Genomic DNA, 15,828 nt, shown 5'->3' with positions numbered 1-15,828 from the left:
GGATGTAATTTGGATTATAAAATTTATTTTACTATTATAATATATGTTTTGTTTTAAAATTTAACTTATCTTAAAGTATGGGTTGATTCTAGCTTGTAAGAAATTTAATGTGTTTTACTTTTATTAAAGTTTTTTTTTCTCAAAAAACTTATAAATAAATAACTAAATAGTTTTTTTGAAATTATTTATAATTAATTAGTTTGTTCAAATTATATATTTTATAACTGATTTTATATCATTAAATAATATGTTATTAAGAAATTCAAATGCAAAGAGATAAATCATACACCATTAATAAGACTTAAATGTTTTAGTGACCATGTTATTCCGAAGAGCAAACTATTTATATATTTTATATTTTTACATATTAAAAAAATTATTTTTATTAAAACCCATATTTTGAAAGGAGTTTGTCTAAATATATCATAAATATATTTTTATTTTTTTTAGAAAAGATCCTTATTTAATACTTCATCAGTTTTTTTCTTCAAAGTGTTTCTAAACTAAATTTAAAATAAACTACTCTCTGCAAATGGCAAGTACGTAGATGTCAAGTAAGTTTGCTTATATAATAACTTAATGAGGTTGTTAATTAGAAAGCACGCCATGACTAATTTTTTTTATTTATTTTTAAAATAACCTTATCTGTTTATGTGCGTGTTTTTATTTTCAAATTTGATTGAAAAATTGACTTCAACTTTTGCTTTTAAGTTTCTGATAACAAATTATTAAATACTTATTAAAACATAATTTTTCCTTTGGCATTTATTAATAAATATAGACCAGTGTTTATTGAAGAAAAACTTAAATATTTTTTTGTTCTGACTGAGTTTCTAACAAAAACTGACTTTCATGTATTGTTGAATCATGGTACAGTATCTCAGTGTAAAATATATTTTTTATATTTATATCGATGGTAGTTTATTAGGTATAAAAAATAATATGGGGTTATAGGCATAGAAAATGAGCACAGGACATCTTTGTAAATAAAAATAAAACTTATAACCCGTATAAAATATTGACGCGATAGTATTTTTATAATAAAAAAAATTATACTAATTCTAATTATAAGATATATTTCTAATAAATAAATAAAATTATATTGGTTTATGATTTTAGTTATAATTGGTATAGAAAATAATTTATTTTATTCTTTTTAAATTAGTATACATTGAAATATTAAAATTTTCATATCTTAATTGTAATATTCACATGAATATTATCTTTCTCCATTCACCTTTCTAGTATGCATGAGTATCTTCTTACTCCATTAACACTTTGTGTATTATGGATCTACACATATACAAACCTTTTAGCATCATCATCACTACAACTATTGCAACCACGACCATCGTCATGCCTACAATCATGGATTTGCATCGTCGACGAGGCTTTCCCTCTCACGGGAGGCTTGCTCCTTTCCATTCTCTTATTTGTGGTTTAGCTTCTTCAACATCACATCCTCATCCCTAGTGAGCCACAATTGAAGACCTCTCTTCGTAATGTCGTTTGCCATTGCCTGTTAGTAGAGGCTAGAGGCGTAATGCTCTTTGAACTCTCTCGTCTCTTGAAAATTACCATTGTCAATGGTCCCATTCATAAATGTTCTAAAATTCAATTGTATAACACTTGTTACGTTTTCAACATAGTTACCCAAGATTGTCGTTCCCTCAGTCTCATCACATCGTACGTCTGACCAAAACTCTGACTCACCAACGATTGTTTTTCCCTTTCTTCTTATTTTCTTTTTTGGCTAATTTTGTGAGTGCTAGAGTACACAAACCCACTTGTTCATAAAGATAAATTGTAGTGGTCATTTAAGGTTTTTTCTAGTATTAATGTCAAACCCATGATTTTTTTTTCAAGTACAAAGGTCAAGAGAAGAAGCTTTGTGTAGAGGAAGTATCATCCATAGTGCTCTCAAATATATGAGACATTCTAGAGACATACTTGGAAAAGCTTGTAAAAAATGTAGTAATGATTGTACTTGCCTATTTCAATGATTCTCAAAGCAAAGCCACCATGGATGTTGATGTTATTATCAACCTCAATGTTATTTGTATAATCAATAAACCTACCACTATAACAATTGAATATGTTTTGATAAGAGAAATGATTGTGTTGGTCAAGGAAGTATTTTTATTTTTAACTTTAGTTATAATATATATCGATCGATTGTATATTTAATTGATATAAAAAGTAACAATTTCTATGCCGATTCTTAAACTGATATAAAAAGTTAATATTCTCTATACTTTATGTTTCTATACTTTATCTCTACTGTCTACTTCTTTATTAAGTTTTTATTTCATTCTTATGTATTAAGTCTTCACAATAAAAATCAAAACTAGCACTATATAATTCATCTTTATTTACCCTTACAAAATTGGTGAAATGACTGTATTTATATGTTTATTTAAATTTTGTTTAAATTTGAAAAGCAATTAACTTTAGAATTGTACTACCAAAACTAAATTTGATTAAAAAAATACATAAAAAAGAGAACATGTGTAACAATTATTCGTCGTGAAAGTAATAACGTGAATATAAGAAAAATCTTTTTCTTTCATTAACTATGAATTAGTTAACTCATAGTGTATCATTTAAAATCAAGAAGAGATTATCAACAAATAAAAGTTATCGAAATAAATAATAAACATCGTATTTGGAAATTAAATACAATTTAGTGAATATTCATCCAAATTTGAAAATAAACTTTTAATATTTTTAATTTTAAATTTTATTTCAGTGTCAATCTAATTCATTGGAACGCGGAATTGGATGATGTATCCAAAGTGTTGCCCCCAAAAAGGTAACGAACGTACACATCACAACGGAATCACCAACCAATGCTGGCCACAGACAGCACCTAATCGGACAAAGACAAAAATACCCTTCGTCAAAACCATCAATTTTTTTTTTCATTTTCATCTTCTATCTATGAGTAAATCAATTGATGCACACTTATTTCAATTTAATCAGTTGTTTTGTAAGATCTTGCTTAGTTTCAACATCATTGTTTTAAGCAAAAATGATGCACTAAATCCATTTTTGTTTTAGCTACTTTTTTTTTTGTTAGAACTTTATTCTATCCTTGAGTAAAGCTTAACTTGAAATATATGTTTTTTTTTTCAATTCAATTAGAATTATAGATTAATTCTTGAAACACAATTGAGAAGCGTTCCTAAATTTACCATCACCACTATAAGAAAAAAAATATTTGCTTATCGATATTTACATTTGAGTTTTGATCCATAAATAACACACGTATTATATGTGTGAATTTTACTTATCGATATTTCTGTATGTAAAATTCGTATATAATGTTCACGCGTTTAAACGAAAATTCTACAATAAAGAAACAAAATTCTCTTTCATTTATATACTTGAAATATGCTATTGAATGCATTTGTATATTTTTTTTGGAAACTTCAAAAGTTTCTTCCTGTTTAAATTTAGACTAAATTATGATTTAGGGTAATTTAATATTAGAAACAAGTTATATACATATATTTACATTTAGCAAGGATGTTTTTGTAATTGTACTATCATGGAATGTGGCGATAATGAAGGGGAAATTGGATTGGTTGATTAAGTTAGGAGTGTTGATAGGGAAAAAGGAAAAGTACCGAAATTAGTTTGATTTGGGTCTAAGTGGGGACATTGTGTGAAATTAGGACTCATTCCATCTTAATTACTTTCTTTTTTCTTAAGCCATAATTAATGGTTTGGGGAATTGGCATTCCAAAAAAGTCTCAACTTAACTAACAGTCATATCATAGAAACACGTTTCTGTTTGAGACTAAGAAAATTCTCATTTTGGGATTGTTGCTTTTAATAGTTTCTTTAGAAAGAAAAAATGTATTCTGTTCAGTGTTCCAAATTATAATACGTTTATTAAAAATTAGATGTGTTAATTTCCAATTAATAGACATATTTTTTAGAAATCGTTTATTAAAAATGTAGCAATACTTTGTACATGTAGTATAAAAATTTAAATTATATATTGATATAACAGAAATAGAAAATAAGTTATGAAATAGACGAGTTTACAAGAAAATAAAACAAAATTTTAAATACTTAGACTTTTCATTCTATGTTTTTATAAACAATAAACTACGGTTATAACTCTTCTCAATTTATATTTTATATTTCATATGTAGCATATATATTATAACTCTTTTTAATTTATATTTTTTTATTTCATACGTAGAATATATATAAAATATATGTTTTTTTGTCAAATCAAAATCCTAAAATATTAATTAAGAAACATATTTTTCCTTTTAATTTTAAAATGTTAAATAGTTTTTAATTTTTTTAATTTTCATGCAAAGTGCAACAGGTACAACGAGACATTAAGACTAGGGAACAACTGGATGAGTGTATGCCATTATTAGTGTTGAGTAATATGCTACAATTTATTTGTATATATTACTTATGTATATTTTTATGTTATTAATTATAAAAAATTATAATTAAATATTATTTCTAAATTAACTATTGTAAAATCAATAAATTGAATCTGGTTGAAATATATGGTTTAATTCAGATTGGTTGGAATTATACATATCAACACTGGTATCATGTTTCTATTAAAATTTTAATATCACAGGCTGTAAAACAAAACAATTAACATGACAAACTAACTATTAATTAGACCCATATTAGGGACAATGTAGTGATTACACATTAACGTTATTAAAATCAAACGAATGAAGAGATCAAGCAAATTACATTTTTTTAATAGAGTTTCTCTTTCAATTACATTCTTTCTTCTTTAACAACGAATTTGAAAAAATCTATGCCCATTTTTACTCAAATCAATGGCTTCTTTGAACAAAACCTAATTTTACCAAACACTTGAACTCTTCAACCTTGCAATAAAAAATACTTTAAAATCTAGTCCTTTCAAATTAAAACCGTATTCATTTTTGTATGCGAACTGAATTATGCATGTTGGAATACATTTAAGCTACTTATGTTAAGATGTACTCCACCTAAATATAATCAACTAAAATAAAATCATATTGGTTAGACTATTAGTGTTAATAAATTACCACTAAGTTAAAGATGAAAAGAAATACCCACATAAAACTCGTAAAGATAGATTCTAACTATAACTCTAATATTATATTAAAAAGTGCGTTTTATGCCTAACTCAACTCCACAAAACCGGTTTATAAGATGATGTTTCATTTCACTTATATGTTATAAATTGACTTTATCTCTAGTCGTGGGACTTTCAACAGAAAAAGTAAACATTTTTCATTACAAAATAACTAGTTAATTTTTTAAATATTAATAACCAATAAAATTAATGACCATTTGTAGCAATAAAATATTATATAATATATATATATATATATATATATATATATATATATATATATATATATATATATATATATATATATATATATATATATATATATATATATAGACTTGGCCTCCTTAGATGCACTTAATTTGGGGCATGTCCACTGAATTGTTTTCGGACTGATTCATTCCTTGTTTATAAATTAAGCAAGTCTTCAAATTAGCGATAAGAATGCTTGAAGCAGTCCTCTGCTCTAAGTATTGAAAAGTCAAATGCCATTGTATTGTACTATACCATGGTTGTGCTTTGTTACCAAAATCAAAATATAAAGAATATGAAAAAATTAGCGTGTACTTATTAATAATAATAATAATAATAATAGTAATAATAATAGTAATAGTAATAATAGAAAATAATGTTTTTTTTTATTACAGGTAGTGTCCATTTACTACATGTTGGGTATTGGAATTGAAAATAAACATATGTTTATTATTTATTTCTAGTTGTGTCTGCGTTTTATTGATTAAACAGTAAATTTGCTTAATTGAAAAATGACAATAAAAGAATCAATGTTATAATTACAAATAACCTCTATTTTTATTTCATTTTTCCGTTTTGTACTTTAAACATAAAATAAAATAATTTATAATTTACTAATCCAGTATCGTTTGATTTACCCTTCTAATACTGAAATATATATATTTTTTATCTTAAAATAATAATGTAAAATATACTAATTACAATTTATTTTATTCTCACAGTGATAACTTATTGTTACTAAAACAACGATTCTTTTAGAGTGTTTTTAAGAAAGGCAATGTTTATTTATTTACAAATGACACCTCCACATTTAAATTAATAATTGTTTATGAGAAATATTAAATGAATTATATTTATAGCATTCAAATTTAGGTATTTAAATTCTGAATTTTCTCAAACCTTTCGTATGGGCCGAGGGTTTGCTACTGGGGTTTTTCTTCATGCACCCATATTAACTGTAAAGACAAAAATGCCCTCGTTGTTGCACCATGCCATCTTTGCCACTGCCACTGTTGCGATGGCCTTCAATTACATCTTCCTTCTTCATCGCTGCACTCCATGGAAGGAGAAAGAAAGAAGCTTGTTCTAGAAAGCTCATTCTTTGAAAATTTTATTTATGGAACGTTGTTCCGAGACGCATATCTAATGTTCCAAAAAGGTGTTCTGAAAATTTGGTTCTAGAAGATTCATTCTAAAAGATATCATTTATGTTTCAAAAAGCTTATTCCAGAAATTTTCTCTTCAAAAGCTCATTCCAAAATGTATTTCAAGTATTCTCAAAACGTGTTCTATAAGTTCTGTTCTAGAAATTCTATTATGAAAATTTTATTATAAAATTTTTATTGTAAAATTCCTGTTTGAAAAAATTTAGTTCAAAATTTCCATTCTGGAAATTAAAACAAAACATTTCTGAATAAATAATCTAACAATCACATTTTAAAAGAGGGAATGTTCATTTTAAAATTAAGAGAGTGGAGGAAGAAAAGGCTGAGTTTTGAATAAGGATGATAAATAAAGTCGTGGATATTTTTAAAATGTTTTTTTTAACATATTTTTATATGTTAAAATATGTTTATTTTATATGTCTTTAATTAAATATGAAGAATTGAATATGAGAATGAAGATAAATATTTACATATATGTTTTGTCTATGTCTCTATACTTGTTTTAATATTCATTTCGTTTTTGTTTAAATTACTAAAATATTTAATTTATTAGATAATTTAATATATATATATATATATATATATATATATATATATATATATATATAATATGTTCTGAAAAATTTATTTCAAAATAAATGACTTAACCTGACAATTTTCTTGGACCTTGAAGAAGTTTTGGCATATTATAAGTTGTATTGACAAATTGAGTCCAATTATATTAACTTATAATAAATGCATTTTATCATTGAATAGATCAACAATTATTATATTTTACTTTATCCTTTAAATTTTATATGTAAAGCATACGGTGATATTATGAATGAGAATCCAAATACAAATTGGGAAATTGTGTATGAGAATCGAAATACTTGTATCACATTGTTTATTGTGTATAAAGGAAGGCCAATGTAGAATATTGACTTTCTACTATATGTACCCATTGGAACAAAACCAAAATAATAAAAATAAAAAATACATCTTTTTACAATCAAAGAAATATGAATGAAGCAAGACCATTAAAACACACATTTGAAAGAAAAAAAAAACATTTTGGCCAGAAAAAAGATTAAGCATTATTGTGGATGATGGCTAATGAAACTTTGATATGTGAACCTTCATTTCCTTGCACAATATCTCCAATTCTTTTACTCTTAGTTCCATTCTCTGAAGGTTTTGTCTCATATCTTCTTTCTCTTCCAAGAATGAATCTGTCTTAATGATTTCATTCTCCTGAATTTCTAAGTCACTTGATGGAACATTGGATTGTTGAGAAATAAGAGCCTTCATTGCAATGATTGGAGGTATTCTGGGGTTCTTTGCAAGATCTTTACAAACTTCAAAGCTCAGTTTATTGTAATTAAGGCATCTGCACAATCTTGACCTCTCCTCAAATGCCAGCATTGGATGAGACTGCAATTCACAGTTATTTTCAGAAACGAGACAGTTTAATATAATTGTGGAAATGAAACATTATGGGAAAACAAAACCTTGCCGATAAGAGGTGGACTTTTAAGTATAACTTAATCTAACAAAACCGGCTTATAAGGTAAGGTTTGTACCTATTTATTATAAATTAATTTTATCTCTAGTCGATATGAGACTTTCAATACACTCTTTCATATCGAAGCGTAAGACTAGACATTAATGGGTGATCCGATAGCGGTTAACAAACAACAAATATTATTAAGATAGATTATAACCATAACTTTGATACTATGTTAAGAAGTGGAGTTTTAAGCCTAACTCAACCCCACAAAACCGGCTTGTAAGGTAAGAATTACATTCACTTACTATAAATTAGTCTTATCTCTAGTTGACGTGGGACTTCTAACATGACATTCTAAAAAGGACATTGGAAATTAGATTAAAGTGTGGTTAAATTTTTTGTATCAACAAATTATATGACTAATCTTTTTTGCCTATAAACACATAATGAAAATTCCAAAATTGTGGAGAAAATATGCAGAAACCGGTTTCTGCACGTTAAAAGTTGGAAATTTTTTTACCAGAATGTATAGATTATTTCAGAGAAGAATATATTTAGTTTTTGCACTAAAAGCTTTGTGGTTTGCAGGATGAGAACAAAAATACATTTATTATAACAAGGCCAAAATTTGTCAAAATTCCAGATAATAAGGAACAGATTTTTTGTTTTTGTTTTTCAGTAATGCCAAAATTTGGCCTAGGTCACTTACCATCTGGTCGGGGCACTTGCTTATCTTTTTGTTTTAATTTTGTTTCAGAAATTTCACAATTCTTATAGAAAGATAAAGAACTGTAACAACAACAGCAGTATATTAAAAGGGTCTGATATTCAATTGACCTGAAGATAAATGTCGATAGGTCTGTAAACTCCATCGAAGCAGTTCCTAGCACGATCAGGCAAAGATTCTGCAACTGCAAGAAAGTTAGTGACTTTGAGGTTCTGATCAGGGGCTATCTCTATCAAATACTTGTCAACTAATCTACCAACTTTTTTCAACTTCTGTGCACACTCTCCTCCATCAGAGCCATTTATATAAACAAATTGCTTAATCAATCTTATCACAGATGCTACATCATAACATAGCCCCATGTGGTGCCCAGACACCAGTAGATCATCCAAGGTTGCTTGCTCAAGCACCCCACCAATCAATTTCTCAATTTCAATTCTGCAATCTCTACTCATCACAAACCTTGATACAATCCTTAGCACCCAAAAAAGGCCTCTACAAGAAAAACTCTTGTTACCAGCAAATATGACCCCACATACAGCTGTTTCTGCAAGACCAGCATAATCAACACTGTTGCTGCAATTAATCTCTTCTGTTTGGGTCACTTTTATCAGATAATACAGAAGAAATCTTGTGAGAATTGAGTTGTTATTGTCTGTTTTGTAAGCTCCAACAATCTGAAGAATCTTCTCAATGATCTTTGGGGGTAAAGTAGCCAAATCTTCAAACCACCATTCCTTGTTTGCCAAAGTTGGTTTTACAGTCTTAGGAGTAACTTGTGTTGAACAAGAAAATGTCTTGGCATGATTGCTCTCAGGAGATGATGGGGATGATGAAGATGAGGAGGTGAAAAGGTTTCCCTCAAAATTTTGATCCATTTTTGCCAAGAGTGCACCAATAATATTTTCTAACAGACCACATTTATCTGCATATGTATGAAACAGTTCACAGTTCTTGAGACTCACAACTATTTCATTCCATGACCAGTAGCAGATTCCCTGAAGGAAGGTTTCTGTTTGCTGCAAGAGATTGCTGCTGAAGACTTCCTCAGTCATTCCTAGAAAAAGGGCACAACAATGGAGGAGAAGCACGTTCGACACAGTGATGGAAATTTTGCCATGGTTGTAGCAGAATCTTAAAACCAGCTCAAACCCTTCTGACCCTCCAGGGAAATCATTGATTTCAATGCTCAACGTCTTGCCGTGGCACATTCTCTTTTCATGGTTCAACATTTTTTTCATTCTTCCACAGTATTTTGATATGAACTTCTTCAAAATGAATGAATTAGATTGATTAATTCACGAGATGAGACATTGGATTTGACATCCTAAATCTAGCATTGGATTTGACATCCTAAATCTAGCATTGTACGAGAATAAACCACTAAGAAAAGGAAAACAATAATGAATTGCTAGAGTACCTTGTCCAACAGAAATGTTTCTTCCTCATTAATGTGAATTTGCAAGTCACTGTGCTTCGGCATAACTGCTACTTCTTCTTCATTGACCAAACAGATGAAACTTGTATTTTACTAAAACAGAAAAGGAATGATTATATATATTATATACATGAGAATCTTAGTATTTACCGTATCCTCGTGCTAATGTTGAATTTCAGGCTTTGTTACCAAAGTAGGTAAAAATGTGGTATTTATTACCAAAGTAGGCAAAAATTGACTAAAAGTGAAGTCGTGGGGGGTCCAAACGACTTCAAATGAAGAAGTCGTGCCCCCCTGCACGACTTCACACTGTTCATAGCAACAGTGTTGAAGTCGTGCACCCTAAAAACGACTTCTGGGTCCTGTAATCGATTACCATTTTTTGGTAATCGATTACACAATGTTGAAATCCTGACCCCTGCAAGACTGGAAATGTGAAGGCAGAAAACGTACTGGTAATTGATTACACCATTTTAGTAATCGATTATCAGGTGGGTTATGTTGGAAGAAGCACTCTTGCGTGAAACTTTCTGGAAAAATCGCGCCGGGCGGACGATCTGTATGTGGACGAGCGTTCACTAAAAATGGACGAGCGTCCACTTCTCCTACCGAGCGTCCACTGAGCGCATCTTGACGAGCCTCCTCTTAGCTAGATGGACGAACGTCCTCTTAGCTTTCGGGACGAGCGTTCTCTCTGCCTGGCTGGACGAGCGTCCTCTTCTGCCTGGACGAGCGTCGCTTCTGCCTGGACAAGCGTCCGCTTCTGCCTGGACGAGCGTCCTCTTCTGCCTTGCACCAAAACAACCTGGTAATCGATTACACATGTTTTGTAATCGATTACCAGTACTTTTGGTGGCATACAAATTTGAAGTCGTGCAGGGTGGTCATGATTTCAACACTCTGTAATCGATTACCATTACATTGTAATCGATTACAAAGTCTTGAAGTCGTTTTTGGGGTGCACGACTTCAACACTGTAGCTATGAACAGTGTGAAGTCGTGCAGGAGGGGCACGACTTCTTCATTTGAAGTCGTTTGGGCCCCCCACGACTTTCCCATTTTCGTAAATTTGGTTGAATTTGTCCATTTTGGTAATATTATAGGCAAATATGTCTAGTTTGGTGCAAAAACCTGAATTTCATTATTTTAATATGGAAGAGGGCGTTCATTATTGTATTGTTTATGTGGGTAAATTGTCGTCTTGCATGAACAAGTTGGGTATCTCAGAAAATAAGATAGATTTTGAAAGAAAATGACAATGATGTTTTGCTATAGAAAACATTAACAGCAATGGAGTCTGTGAAGTTTTGTCTGACAGAGTCAGAAGGTCAAGAAGTGTAAGCCAAATATGCGTGCGTTGGCTTTGGAGTTTGGATTTACTTGAGATGTAGTTTCTCAAACATGTGAAGATGAACAATACTTGTGAACCCTTAGATCCATTATTATTTCTTGAACAAGAGAAAAGAAAGTATTCCTCAAGATTAATTTTATAAGGAAAATAATATTTTAACCCAGTTTCTTTTTACATAATTTTGGCCTAGTATTGGTGTGCAGTGGTTTTCATTTCTGAGTTTATCTTCCATTTCTTTGCTCGCACTGTGTGTTCCAATTTCTTGTTCACAGTGACTTCCTAATTACTTCATTGTTTTGTTGAGGGTTTCTTATATTAGTAGAAGTTTGTCATCGTTTGTTCTCCATCCATTGTTTAAAGTGTAAGTTCATTTTATTGGTTAGATTGTAGAAGTTTATGTGTTTGGGGTTGTTTGTAGGTGGTAGAATTTGATGAAAATTTATGTGGTGTTCTTGGTTCACTTTTTATATGAAACAATCCTTTATAAAATTGGTTGATAAAATTACGTTTTGGTTTAATAATTTAATATGCATTAGTTTGGTTTTATTTCAACTTTTAATAAGAACCCAATTACCAACTTAGTCATGAGTTTTTGGAAGACAAAAAAAATGCATAATTGAATGCTTTTATATGACTTTGTGGCTATCACTAATTCAATTGCCATTAGTCATTAGTCATTAGCTTAATGGATCATTATTAGTTTAGTGAAATAATTATTAACTTAAGTGAAATATAATAAATATTTTTTTGTAATTTTGATGGTTTAAATTTCTATATAAACTCAAATAAATATGAATTGAGTTTTATTAAAAAAATATTAGACATTATTATATATTTTCACATCTAAGTTACACTCACTAACCAAAACACATTTATCATTCAAATTATAATTATAATTTTAATTTTTAACATTTATAACTCATACTTCTTAATAAAAAGTTTTACTTGTGAAGAACTAAATTCTACCACAATAGATAACAAAGAAACATTAAACAAAAACGAAAGATGAAACATAGATAAAAATCACATTCATTCATTGCTACAAATAAGGACAGATAAATAATTAATTAATTCATACAAAAAAGTTTAACAAATTATAAAATAGCAAGGATTTCCTTCGAGCACGTAAAAGCATATATATATATATATATATATATATATATATATATATATATATATATATATATATATATAGAGAGAGAGAGAGAGAGAGAAACAAAAAGAAAAAAAAAATCAAAGGTAAAACACAGCACAAAGCAACATGGGCATCAAGCTTTAACACAATTATTTGTGTTTATTTATATATAAAAGTTCTTGTTTAACACCATAATTACTCTTTTATCTCTCTCTTTTCTTAGGGTCCTGATGATTTTTTTCCTTTTAAACATGAAACATTGAACACAAGATTTTTCTCATCTACCATCCTAAAGATACAAGCATCTCCCACTTTCAAGTCGCAATCCCTAACAAAATCAGCCCATCCACGAGAGAATCTAGCAGAGTAATGTTCATTATAAAACAAAAACTTTACTTGCCACGATTTCATTCCCAAAATGATGTTAAACTCAAAACAATTCAAAATAATAATAAAAAAGGTACAAAATAATCTTTTTTGATAAACAGTCATGGTGAGTGAGGAGAGTATTTTTTTAAGGTTTTATAATATAATAAATTAATAAAATAAAATTAAGTGGGTTGGTGAGTAACTTTACCAAAAACCATTCCCACAAACATGGTTTTATGAAAATGGTATTACGTAAAAGGTGTGACAAAAATAAAAAACGTAGTTTCTTAATTTCAGATTTATGCAAAACCAAAAGTTTTGTTTCTACCAAACACTTGTTAAATAAAATATTAACTACACATAACCATATTAAGAATAAATCATGTAAACATTATGCATTAGAAAACAGACTCAAGGAATTTCAGAAAACTAAAATGCATTAAAACTGTATAATTTACACCTATATGTATACGTATATGTATGCTTCAATCAATGTTTTTCAACAACAAAAGATATATACAAAAAATATGTTTAGAAAAATAACAATAAAAAATTAAGTAGATAATGTTTTAAATGTATAGAACCAATTTAAGAGAAAGTATAGAGATCCAATTCAGAATTCCCTATGTAAAATGAATAGATTAAATTAAATGTTTATCCTTAATCAAATAATCATTATATTATATGTGATTTTGTTTATAGAGATTATTATAGTTTGGCATACCGGTGGTCCTGACTTGATGCTGATGAAGAGATCATCATCATTGGGCTTTGGTGTCCTTGCTTGAGTGGTCATAGGAGTTTTAAGGGATGAAGAAGGCAAATGAGAAACTCCTTTTTGGCCTGAATTGTAAATAGAAAAACTTGGTAATGTCAAATGCAAAATGCACTCACAAATTCCTAATGAAATTTGATACAATATAAAATAAGAGTAATATGATACACATTGACATTATACACCTAAAGATAAAATAGTCTTAAAAAATAACTTTCGTAATTTTTTTGAAAAAAAGTAAAAAAATAAAGAAAGATAGTTTCAAATGAATATATAAAAATTATGTGTTTCAAAAATATATTTTTCTATATATTAAAATAAGTAATAATATTATATACCTTTGAAAAGGGATGTGGTTGAATCCTCCTCCTCCAGAGGATATATGGTAACCTTGAATAAAAATTGTGGATTCTCTAATAACTCAAAAACACAAACATCACCGACTTTCAACTTATTATCCAACAAAAACTTCCTCCACCCACTGAAAAATGTTAATTGTCCATAGAAATTCAGCTTTGTCTCAACCTCCCAAGTTCTGCCATCTTCAACAAAAAGTGTAGCAAGTCCTTCCTTGTGTAGATAATGTTTGGAAAATTCAGCTGGCATGATCTGATCAGTTCATGATTTTTAAGGTTTACAAAATCTACATTACAAATACTCAATGATAAACACAAAAAAGAAAAAAAAAACTTTACCAGAAGATCTCTCTTAGTGTATGATTTTCGGATAATACTTGTGAAGTGATTATTCTTAGAGTTGAACATCTCCTTCACCTTCTCGTGAAAGAGTCTTACTTTCTTCTTGAAATCTCTTTGACTACTTCCATCTCCTACAAATTTCCACTTTTGAATATATAAATTCATATACATACATATATATATATATATATATATATATATATATAAGAGGTAATGTTGTGATTTCAAATGGCCTTGACTTTTAAACTAAGTAAGATCTTAAACCAAATAAGATTATTTAGTATATTAAAAGAGGTAAAAAAAAACTTTTAAAGAAAAAATAACACTAACCATGATTCATGTGCTTGGAATAATCAGAACATGCTCTATTTTTAGAATGTTTCTTAGGTTGTTGTTCTTTTTCTTGAAGTTCTTCTTTTGGTATTTTACTTCCCTTTTCACTGAATTTTGCAGAAAACTCAACACCTTCGATAATTTCTTCCACTTTTTCATTAGCAGCATCCCTGCTTAATGGGTATTCTATTTCTAAAGCACTTTTTCCAAAAATAATCACGTTAAAGCAAGAATTTCCTTCGTATCGAAACACTAAAAAATGTGACACATCCAACTTGGAGTATTCTGCAAACTCTTTCCAACCATTGCAAAGCCAAACATCACCACCCTTATTCACCCAATGCACTTTGTTCTTGGTACCATTTGGAAGACTTAAGGTAACAGGATTTGTCATTCCTTGCCAATGTCTTCTCACAAAACTGGTAGGTAATTTCTGTCAGACGTTTGTTAGATCATAGAATCTCATCAACACAGCAAATCAATATACAAAGACATGTATAGAAGATGAATTTGAATAGATTATATATGAAATCATGTTTTATACAAATTAAAATTAGTTTATATACAAATTAAAAAAATAAATTTAAAAGAATATATGAAAACCTAATGTATCCAACAACATCCATTAACAATGGTAATGACAGAAATCCCGGATAATTAGCATTTAAAAATTGAAACTTCTGAAAGAATTATATACTCCAAAACAGGTAAACATATACCCATTCAACTTCAATTAAATCAATACCAAAAACAATATGATAATATTACTTCAAGGTAGATTTACATGAAGAAGGAATGTACCAAAATTTTCATAGGTTTTGGAGTATACGTTAATAAAATTTTGTTAATGATATTAAAAGAAAAATAAATTGTTACCATTATTCCCCTTTGAAGGGTGCTTTCCACAATGACCTTGAAAAAATGCACTCCTTGACATTGAGAAGACATTGTTCAACTTGTTAAACCTAAATGAATCAGTGGTGCAAAG

At 28.8% G+C, this 15,828-nt stretch overlaps 1 protein-coding gene across 1 annotated transcript; it reads right to left on the bottom strand.

The window, feature by feature from the left end:
- Positions 1-7,386: 7,386 nt before the first annotated feature.
- LOC108335490 (BTB/POZ domain-containing protein At3g19850) lies at positions 7,387-9,106 on the bottom strand. The gene is made up of 2 exons (XM_017571512.2): positions 8,852-9,106; positions 7,387-7,938 (listed from the first exon to the last, which is right to left on the bottom strand). Exons 1-2 carry the CDS (start codon positions 9,101-9,103, stop codon positions 7,618-7,620), a joined length of 573 nt encoding a protein of 190 aa, XP_017427001.2. The 5' UTR covers positions 9,104-9,106; the 3' UTR covers positions 7,387-7,617.
- Between the last annotated feature and the right edge of the window lie 6,722 nt (positions 9,107-15,828).

This window comes from Vigna angularis, chromosome 10, assembly GCF_016808095.1.
Source record: "Vigna angularis cultivar LongXiaoDou No.4 chromosome 10, ASM1680809v1, whole genome shotgun sequence".
In the NCBI taxonomy this organism is placed as follows: Eukaryota; Viridiplantae; Streptophyta; class Magnoliopsida; order Fabales; family Fabaceae; genus Vigna; species Vigna angularis.
Note: the sequence above shows the minus strand (reverse complement) of the source record. Positions and strands in the feature narration are given on the sequence as shown.

Coding starts and splice junctions, on each gene's coding strand:
- LOC108335490 (XM_017571512.2), bottom strand. CDS start 9,103: ATGGGGCTATGTTATGATGTAGCATCTGTGATAAGATTGATTAAGCAA. Junction 7,939..8,851: donor CTATCGACATTTATCTTCAG/GTCAATTGAATA, acceptor TGTGAATTGCAG/TCTCATCCAATGCTGGCATT.